Raw genomic sequence first — 10,894 nt, 5'->3', positions numbered from 1 at the left:
CCACTGGCCGCACGTGGCCCTGGGAGGAGAAGATGGCGGCGATCATTGTGCGTGCGGCAGTTGTGATTGTGGGCGCGATAGCGGCGACTGCGCGGGCCTGGCACACAGCTGCAAAGTGGCCCTTTTTACCACAAGACGTGCAAGTGGCGACGCGGGCTGGGCAGCGTTGGCGGGGGTGCTTCTGCTGACCGCAGAAATAGTAGCGGGGACCCCCAGGGTGCGCAGATTGGTGGGCGGCACAGGCGTATTGACTAGGAAGGGCCCGAGCCAGGGGTGTCATTTGTGGGGTCCAGGAGGGGTAGGACGGGTGGGCCGTGCTGCGGGACATTACGAGACGCAACCGTCATGGAGAGCGCTAAAGTTTTGGTCTCCGCAAGGTCAAGCGTGGCCCCTTCCAGTAGTCATTGTCAGATGGAGTCCGACACAATCCCTGTTACGAAAGCGACGCGCATGAGGAGATTAGAGTGTTTGGTGGCCGTAACGGCCTGACAGTCACAGTCCCGTACGAGTGGGATTAGGGCCCACCAGAAGTCTTCGATTGACTCACCGGGTAGTTGAGAGCGAGTGGCGAGTTCGTGCCTGGCGAAGATTGTGTTTTATTTCTGCGCATAGTTCTCTTTTAGGAGTGCCATTGTTTCCGCGTAATTCGGGGCGTCCTGGATCAATGGGAACACGCTGGAGCTCAACCTGGAGTATAAAACTTGAATCTTCTGAGCTTCCGTTGGCGCGGGGGTCGCAGCGTTGATGTAGGCCTCAAAACAAGCCAGCCAGTGATTAAAATCCTTTCTGGTGTCGGGCGAGTGCGGATCCAGCTGCAGGCAATCTGGTTTGATTCTGATATCCATGTCTTAGAAAATCTGACTGTAATAAATTGATGCACGATCAAGTGCACGAAAGACTCAGGTTGGTACAACTGTGGCTTTATTACAGTCAGATGCGTGGCCTCCTACTGCAGCTGGCGAAATGGCTGATCAGGAGGAGGACACGCATATTTATACGGCTCCTTGTGGGCGGAGCTAGCCGGCAGGGGCTACCGGCGAACCTGTAGTGCAGGTCCTACCGTACATCCCCTAATACAGGTGCACAGTGGTTCACCACAATGGTTATGGGGGAAAGTAGAATTGAGACCGAAATCAGATCAGCCATGATCTTATCGAATGGCAGAGTGGGCTCTGAATGACCTCCTCCTTGTCCTTGTGTTCTGGTGATGGCCCATTCGGCGAATGGCAAGGTAGGCCCAGCGGGAAGCTGTGGATTCATCTAACATGGAATCAAGCCTGAGATAGCGGCCGGTGAGCAGCAGTCGAGCAGCTATGAAGGGTTGCGGCGGGGAATTTGGGAGGGCAGAGTACGTGGGAGGAAGAAATGAAAGGAGAGAGAGAGATTGAAGAGGATCAGAAAGAAAATAAAAAAGAGGGAGGAAAATAGTAATTTGGAAATGGAAACGATGGGCTGGCGTCAAGAGCAGCAACCGAGGGCGGCATGTGGCCTAGTGTTAGCACTGAGGACCCGGGTTCGAATCCCGGCCCTGGGTCACTGTTCGTGTGGATTTTGCACACTGTCCCCATGTCTGCGTGGGTTTCATCCCCACAACCCAAAGATGTGCTGGTTAGGTGGATTGGCCACGCTAAATTGCCCCTTAATTGTAAAAGAAAAATAATTGGCTACTCTAAATTTAAATTTAAAAAAGAGCAGCAGCCAATGTGAGCACATGAATGGACATGTGAAATATAAGTTATGTAGGATGGTTATGTAGCATTAATTCAGATAAAACCATAGTAGTGAGCAGGGAATAGAGAGGAGATAAGAGGCGTTAAAATCCAAAGTTCCATGATGGATTAAAGTTGAAAATAGATGACTGGAGTCAGTGTGGAGTATTGACAAATCATTGTCCAAGTTCGGAGACAGCAGTGGCATCAAGTGAGGTCAAGAGACCATTTGAAGGGGAAAGTGGATGCATTGATGGATGAATTCCCATTGGGTGAAGATCTAGAAGGGGATGGAGAATCTGTTATAGGGTAGAAGATGACGATCACTGGAGGGATATAGAGAACTGCAAACAGCTCAAGGTCGTTCATCGGGCTCACATGAGTGGCCCGGATGAGCAGATTCTTTGGGGTGGAAATGTGCAAAGTGTGCGGGAGGACCAGCGAACCATGTCCACATGTTTTGGGCATGTCCGAAGCTTAGGGGATTTTGGCAGCGGTTTGAAGATGTCATGTCCACGGTGTTAAAAACAAGGGTGGCACCGAGTCCAAAGGTGGCGATTTTCGGGGTGTCGGAAGATCCGGGAATCCAGGAGGAGAAAGAGGCAGACGTTCTGGCCTTTGCTTCCCTGGTAGCCCGGAGACGGATACTATTAGCTTGGAGAGACTCAAAGCCCCCAAAGTCAGAGACCTGACTATCGGACATGGGTAGCTTTCTCTGTTTGGAGAAAATCAAGTTCGCCTTGAGAGGGTCACTGTTGGGGTTCACCCGGAGGTGCGAAGTCATCGACTTCTTTGCGAAAAATTAATCGTCAGCAGAAGGGAAGGGGGGGGGAGGGTAGTTTCGTTTAGAGTAGGGGGTTAATAAAGGTGGGACCTGTAAGGGAGGGCGACGTTTTTTGCACTATGTTTATAGAAGCAAGTACATTATTTATTTTGTTGTTGTAATACCAAAAATACCTCAATAAAATGTTTATTAAAAAAAACAGCTCGACAGGCACCGAAGCGTGGCAACCAGGGGCTTTTTACAGTGACTTCAGTGCAGCCTTAATGTAAACCTACTTGTGACAATAAAGATTATTATTATGCATTTAGAACCTTGTAGCACTGGGAAGGTCACACTGCCATCTGTTCCCCAACCCCATTGCCTGTTGCTATTTCAATTCCCTGACATTTTCCTGCTCCCATTCCCTTCAAATTTATTCTCCAATAACAATTCTCAATTATTCTCCAATTTCCCATTCAGAGAGAATGTCCCAATTCTTTTCCAGGTGTCAGTCTCATTCCAGGCACCAAATTCCTATTCCCATTTCTAATAACATTCCATACTAATCCATTGCACCCTCCAACCTATTTTCTACACCCAATTCCCAAACCGATTCCCTATATCAAACACCATTCCCAATCCCATTCCCTATATCCAACATCTGCCCCAATCACATTATCCAACACCATTCCCAATTCCTGCCCCCAACCCTATCCCTTTAGAATAGAATCATAGAATTTACAGTGCAGAAGGAGGCCATTTGGCCCATCGAGTCTGCACCGACCCTTGGAAAGAGCACCCCATTTAAGCCCACACTTCCAACCTATCCCCATAACCCCAACTAATCATTTTTGGACACTAAGGGCAATTTATCATGGCCAATCCACCTAACCTGCACATCTTTGGACCGTGGGAGGAAACCAGAGCACCCGGAGGAAACCCACGCAGACAGGGGGAGAACATGCAGACTCCGCACAGACAGTGACTCAAGCTGGGAATCGAACTGGGATCCTGGAGCTGTGAAGCAACTGTGCTAACCATTGTGCCACATTGCAGCCCCATGTTATCCAACACCATTCCAAATCCTTGCCCCGACCCATTCTCTTTATCCAATACTATTCACAATCTCTGCCTCGATCTCATTTCCTTTATCCGACACCATTCATAATCCCTGCACCAATCCCATTATCCAACACCACTCCCAATCACTGCTCCGGTTCCATTCACTTTATCCAACACCACTCCCAATCCCTGCCCTGATCCTGTTCCCTTTATCCAACACTATTCCCAATCCCTGCCCCAAATCCCATTCCCAATATCCAACACCATTCTCAATCCTTGCCCCAAATCCCCTTCCCTTTAACCAACACCATTCCCAATCCCTGCCCCAATTCTGTTCCCTTTATCCAACACTATTCCCAATCCCTGCCAACATTCCATTCCCTTTATCCAAAACCATTCCCAATCCCTGCCCCAAATCCCATACCCTTGATCCAAAACTATTCCCAATATCCTACACCAGCCCCAATCCCAAATCCCATCCCCAATATCCAACACTACCCTCAATCCAGTTGAATGAGTGGGCCTCAGTGCGCAGGCGCGGGGGCGACCGGACGTTTATCTTTGCTGTGGGCATTGTTTCCGGGTCAGTTGGAGGTCACTCTCACCATGGGAACCGGACCGGAGCTGCCGGATTCTCGGAGCTGGAGCGCGGAGGGGACCCCGCTGGAGACTGTGCAGGAGAGGCTGCAGCGGCGGGGCCTGAGGGACCCCTGGGCACGGTGGGTAACACACACAGAGAGAGAGAGAGGCCGGGGTTGGGGCTTCCCGCCTGTAGTCTCTGATCTCTGTGTGTTGTCTCCGACGGGACAGTGGTGTAAGGTTGTGTGAGATGATTATACCGAGTGTAGCACAGGAACAGCCCGTCTACTCCACACACAGCACCCCCACGCACGCAGCCCCCCCACCCCCACGCACGCAGCCCCCCCACCCCCACGCACGCAGCCCCCCCACCCACGCAGCCCCCCCCACCCCCGCAGCCTCCGCACAGCCCCCGCACAGCCCCCCACACAGCCCCCCCAACCACACACACACACCCACCCACAGATGTGTGGGTATTGTCTCTGGGCTAGGCATCCAGAGCACCAGGCTAATTCTCTGGGGACACAGGTTCAAATCCCACCATTGCAGCTGTTAGAATTTGGACTCCATTAATAAAATCTGGAATAGATATTGTGCCTCAGTAATGGTGACAATGAAACTACCATCGGTTGTTATAAAAACCCGCCTGCTTTACTAATTTACTTTTGGGGGGAAATCTGCCGTCCTTACCTGGTCTGGCCTACATGTGACTCTATGTAAACATACATTAGGAGAAGGAGTCGGCTGTTCGGCCCCTGTGCCGCCTCTACCATTTGATCAGATCAAGGTTCATCTGATTGTGGCCTCGACTCCACGTTCGTACAAGTCCCCAGTAACCATTTACTCCTTTGTTAGTTAAGATAAATCAATGACCCTGCTTCTCTCTCGCGAAGCGGTTCCAAAGACACTCAACCCTCCGAGAAAAACAAATTCTCCCCATTCTCTGTCCAGGTCTCCAGATCCACAGCAATGTGGTTGACCCATAACTGCTTCTGACTCAGTTCAAGGACTAGGATGGGTATAGAGGGATCTGGCACAAGGAAGTTCTGAGGGTTTTGCCAAAGGTTGGTATCATGACCGGTACAGGCTTGGAGGGCCTAAGGGCCTGTTCCTGTGCTGTATTTGTTTGACAGTCAGGGATGGGCAACAATGCTGACCCTGGGCAGCACGGTGGCGCAGTGGTTAGCATTGCTGCCTCACGGCGCCAAGGTCCCAGGTTCGATCCCGGCTCTGGGTCATTGTCCGGGTGGAGTTTGCACATTCTCCCGTGTTTGGGTGGGTTTCGCCCCTACAACCCAAAGATGTGCAGGGTAGGTGGATTGGCCACGCTAAATTGCTGCTTAATTGGAAAAAATGAATTGATTGCTCTAAATTTATATTAAAAAAACAAATGCTGACCCTGGCAGTAACACTCACATCACATGAGAATAAAGAACACATTTTAAAGAGTGTCATTCCTGGCTGAGTGGGCTGGCACTTTCATCTCTGAGTCAAATCGTCTCTGAATTCCAGGTTGTGGGTTGAAGTTCACTCCTAATCCATGCTGAATCATCTAGTGCAGAGCTGCATTGTCAGAAGTGCTGTCTATGTGATGTTAAACTGAAGCCCCTTCTTCCCCACTTGGGTGGAAACTAAATATCGTATGGATCTATGTTGAAGTGCTGGGGAGCTCTCTCCGCTGTTCTAGCCAATATTTACCCCTGAATTGACATCATAAAAAAACACAGGGGCAGAATGTGGCACAGTGGTTAGCACTGGGACCACGACTCTGAGGACCTGGGTTCGAATCCAAGCCCTGGGTCACTGTCTGTGTGGAGTTTGCACATTCTCCCCGTGTCTGCGTAGGTTTCACCCCAACAACCCAAAGATGTGCAGGTTAGGTGGATTGGCCATGCCCCTTAATTGGGAAAAAAAAATAATTGGATGCTCTAAATTTATAAAAATAAAATAAAAAAGCATTATCCGGTCATTATCTCTTTCTGCTTATGGAATCCGGCTGTGTACAAATTAGCTGTTTGTTTCCTACATTACAATAACACAAGATACTCCATTGGCTGCAAAGTATTTGAGATGGAGAAAAGTAATATATTAATGTGAGACTTCACTTTCTTTTTATGCCACTGTTTATGTTCCATTTGAGCCGCTTCCCACTCTCTTTGTGTTGCCCTATTATGTATTTTCTTTTATTTTCCTTTCATGTACTTAATGATCTGTTTGAGCTGCTCGCAGAAAAATACTTTTCACTGCACCTCAGTACACGTGACAATAAACAAATCCAATCCAGTCATCTAGCCTTATCGGCACATCGTCCTATTCACTTCTCCCTTGTGCTTATCAAGATTTCCATTAAACACCACATCCACTCCCTGCGGTAGCAAGTTCCAATTTCTAATTACTCTCTGAAAGGATGTTTCTTCTGCATTCTCGCTTGGATTTATTGGTAACTATCTGATGACCATGGTCCTTAGTGTTCCACAAGTGCACAGCGCAGTGGCAAAGTGGTTAGCACTGCTGCCTCACAGCGCCAGAGACCCAGGGATTCTAGGGTTCTAAGTGGAAACATCTTTATAGCAACCCAATTAAAATCTTTCAGAGCTGCAGGCTGACAAATCCCTGAGGTCTGATGGACTTCACCCCAAGGTCTTAAACCAAGTGGCTAGTGACAGTTGATGCGTTGGTTTAATTTTCTAAAAGCCCCTGGATTCGGGAATGATTTCTCGATGGGACTATAGAAAATGTAACTCTTTTATTAAAAAAGGGAGGGAGACAGAAAACAGCACTCTACAGGCCAGTTAACTTAACATCTGCCATAGGGTAAATGTTGGAAGCATTATTAAAAGATGTAATGAAAGGACTCTTCAATCAGGCAGAGTCAACATGGTTTTGTGAAAGTGAAATCATATGTCACAAATTTATTGGATTCTTTGAAGGAATTGCATATGCTATGGATAATGGGGAACCGGAGAATGTGCTGTACTTGGATTTCCAGAAGGCATTTGATAAAGTGTCATATCAAAGATTATTGTGAAAGATAAAAGCTCTTGGTGTAGGGGTAATATATTGGCATGGATAAGATTTGCTGGCTTCAAGAAAAAGGAATAAATGAGTCTTTTTCTGGGGTGGCGCAGTGATTAGCACTGCTGACTCACTGCGCCGAGGACCCGGGTTTGATCCCGGCCCCGGATCACTGTTCGTGTGGAGTTGCACATTCTCCCCGTGTCTGCTGGGTTTCTCCCCACAACTCAATGTTGTGCAGGGAAGGTGGATTGGCCACAATAAATTCCCCCTTAATTGGGAAAAAAAAGAATTGGGTACTCTAAATTTATTTTATAAATAAATAAATGGTCTTTTTCTGGTTGGTAGAATGTGATGAGTGGTGTACCACAGGCATCCGCCTTACAATTTATACAAATTACTTGGATGAAGAGACCAAGGGTATGGTTGCTAAATTTTAAGTGTGATATACCAGGTTCCATTCCAAGTTTAGCATCAGTTCTCTGCTTTTAATTTGTTCAAATTTATTCTTTTATGGGATGTGGGCACCAGTTGACAAGGCCAGTATTTTGTTGCGCATCCCTAATTGTCCTTGAGAAGGTGGTGGTGAGGTGCTACCTTGAACCGCTAGTCAGGTGCACCCACAGTGCTGTGATGGAGGGAATTCCAGGATTTTGACTCAGCGGCAATGAAGGAACGTAAATACAGTTCCAAGTAGGGTGGTGTGTGGTTTGGGAATATGCAGGCACTGGAATTCCCATGCGTTTGCTGCCCTTGTCTTTGTAGGTGGTACAGTTTGCGGGTTTGGAAGTGCTATTGAAAGAGCCTTGGTAAGATACTGCAGTGCATCTTGCATATAATGTGCACTGCTGCTATTGTGTGGTTAGAACATAGAACATAGAAAAATACAGCACAGAACAGGCCCTTCGGCCCATGATGTTGTGACGAACTTTTGTCCTAGATTAAGAACAAAGTAATCTACACCCATCATTCCACTGTAATCCATGTAACTATCCAATAGCCGCTTGAAGGTCCCTAATGTTTCCGACTCAACTACTTCCACAGGCAGTGCATTCCATGCCCCCACTACTCTCTAGGTAAAGAGCCTACCTCTGACATCCCCCTATATCTTCCACCATTCACCTTAAATTTATGTCCCCTTGTAATAGTTTGTTCCACCCGGGGGGAAAGCTGACTGTCTACTCTATCTATTCCCCTGATCATCTTATAAACCTCTATCAAGTCGTCCCTCATCCTTCTCCATTCTAGCACCCTCAACCTTTCCTCGTAAGACCTACTCTCCATTCCAGGCAACACAAATTTTGTTTGGAATATTTGGAGGTGACCGAGTTGCTGGTTGCCGAGCTGCTGTGAGCATTTGTGGCTGTTCTTCTTCCTGTGAACATGTACTGACCAACCCAGGTTGCTGATTCTTTGTCGGTTCAAACAGATTAAGAGTCTCATTAAGTCTCTATCAAGAGGAGCTTTTTGGACAAACTGCTACATTTTGGGTCCTGAAAGTGGAGAATTATTCCTTCATCACACTGTGGTGTCTCGCTTAGGTGAGCCCTTGACTGACTGCCTGTTTGTGGAGCGGGGGTGGGGTGGGGTGACATTGCCAAATTTAGTGTTGACCTCACCCGATATTCAAGTTTTGAGACACAAACTTCTGACAGCCTTCAGCAGTGGGGAACTCCATATGCCTTTTGCCCTTCTTGTCAGCTGTTTGAACAAAGAACTTCAGTGATAGTAGGGTTGCACCAACCAAGATTGACAAAGTTCATAGCCAACCTGTTAACCATTTTCTTTGTTGTCTTGTATCTTCACAGCAATGAGGCCTGGCGGTTCAGCGGAGGCTTTGCTAAACCAATTGCATTCAGTGATATCTTCTTTCGAGGCTTCAAGTGGGGATTTGCAGCATTTGTTGTGGCTTTGGGTGTTGAATATGCACTATTTTCACCCAAGAAGAATGGAGGACATCACTAGAGAATGAAGGCTAAAGAATATTGAAATTCTGAGGAACTTTCCGCATCTCCCCACCTTTCAACTTCGGGTGGTCTGTAACTATTGTATGAGATGAGAAGCAAACCTCTTGAGAATAAAGTAATGTATTGAATCAGTATTTGTGATCTCAATCATGTTTCTTTTGAAGTTTTTTTCTCCATTGATTTTATCTGCATTACCTGTTTTCTCCTGCATCTGGTGACTATCCTATACCTGTTCCAAGTGCTCATTCTTGTTTAACGAGAGGGAACTGCACCAATACTTCTGGGGTTCAGGTGTCTCTCTTTGGCCCTCTCCTGTGTCTCATTTACATTGCTGCTTCTCCGAGATGTCATCCAAAGATGAATCGGGTTCATTTACACCGATGACAGCCGACTTATACCTTGGCAGTACCTTTCTTGACCTCTCCAATGTGCTGTCAGAGTACATCCAGTACTCCATGAGCTGCAATTTCCTCCAGTTAAACATTTGGAAGTGTTGAGGCCATTGTCTTCAGTCCATGTCACCGGCTCAACCCCTCTGTAGCCACTGATCAGGCTGTTTACATCATCAGTCTCCCATTTGACCCTGGGGTGAACTTCACACCCCAAATCCATTCCAGCACCAACCGCCTACTTCCACCTCCACAACATCATCCATTTCAGCCCCTGCCTCAGTTTATCTGCTACTGAAACCCTCTTCCGTGCCTTTGTCGCCTCCAGATTTGTCTATTCCAATGCCCTTCTGCCTGGCCTCCCAACTTCCATATTGCATAAGCGTCCGTTTACCCAGAACTACCTATTTCCCGACATGCATCAAGTTCCATTCACCCATTACGTTGGGTTTACTAACCTACATTGAAACCAAGTCCCTGAAGGCACCTTCTATAAATATTTAATGCTTATGTTCAAATTCTTCTAATGGCTCAGCCCTTTTACTTTTTAAAATTTAGAGTACCCAATTATTTTTTTCCAATTAAGGGGCAATTTAGCGTGACCAATCCACCTATCCTGCACATCTTTGGGTTGCGGGATCCAGAGCCAGGATTGAACCTGGGACCTTGGTGCCGTGAGGCAGCAGTGCTAACCACTGCACCACCGTGCTGCCCTCCCTTTTACTTTTAAGCTCTTTGAACCCTACAACTGGGCAAGATCTCTGCACACTTCCAATTCTGGCCTCTTGTCCACAACCATTTACCTTCACCCCAGTGCTTAGCTATCTGGGCCTTCATTCCCACCGTAAACCTCTGCCTTTTCACCTCCTGATAAGAAACTCTAAAATCTTTGCCCAATCTTTTTGTCACCGATCCTTGTAATTTCTGTGTTTCCTGTCAATCATTTTGTTTGACATTCCTGCAAAGCGCTTGGTACTTTTTGTGACATTAAAATCACTATTTGAACATTGCTGCTCCTGCCACTGTCACCTGATGTCCTTAGGTCAGCGACATTGATAACACCACAAGACCACTTTGTAGAATATCATGGAATCTCTGCAGTGCAGAAGGAGCCATTTGGCCCATCAGGTCTGCACCAAGCCTCTGAAAGACCCCCCACACTATTCCCACAACCCTACCTAATTTGTACATCCCTGGACACTAAGGGGCAATTTAGCATGTCCAATCCACCTAATGCGTACATATTTGGACTGTGGAAGGAAACTGGAACACCTGGAGGAAAACCACGCAGATGTGGGCAGAACATGCAAACTCTGCACACAGCCACCCAAGGCCGGAATTGAACCTGGGTCTCTGGCACTATGAGGCAGCAATGTTAACCAGAGTGCCACCTACATGCCACTTAACTTA

The 10,894-nt window shown here is 47.4% G+C and overlaps 1 protein-coding gene across 1 annotated transcript; it reads left to right on the top strand.

Moving 5' to 3' along the window:
- The first annotated feature begins 4,072 nt into the window (after positions 1-4,072).
- ndufb3 (NADH:ubiquinone oxidoreductase subunit B3) lies at positions 4,073-9,229 on the top strand. Its single transcript, XM_038787919.1, has 2 exons — positions 4,073-4,253; positions 8,937-9,229. The coding sequence occupies exons 1-2, from the start codon at positions 4,141-4,143 to the stop codon at positions 9,091-9,093; spliced, it is 270 nt and encodes an 89-aa protein (XP_038643847.1). The 5' UTR covers positions 4,073-4,140; the 3' UTR covers positions 9,094-9,229.
- The last annotated feature ends 1,665 nt before the right edge of the window (positions 9,230-10,894 follow it).

Source organism: Scyliorhinus canicula, chromosome 2, assembly GCF_902713615.1.
Source record: "Scyliorhinus canicula chromosome 2, sScyCan1.1, whole genome shotgun sequence".
In the NCBI taxonomy this organism is placed as follows: Eukaryota; Metazoa; Chordata; class Chondrichthyes; order Carcharhiniformes; family Scyliorhinidae; genus Scyliorhinus; species Scyliorhinus canicula.
The sequence above is the reverse complement of the archived record's forward strand: the minus strand, read 5'-3'. Positions and strand labels throughout refer to the sequence as shown.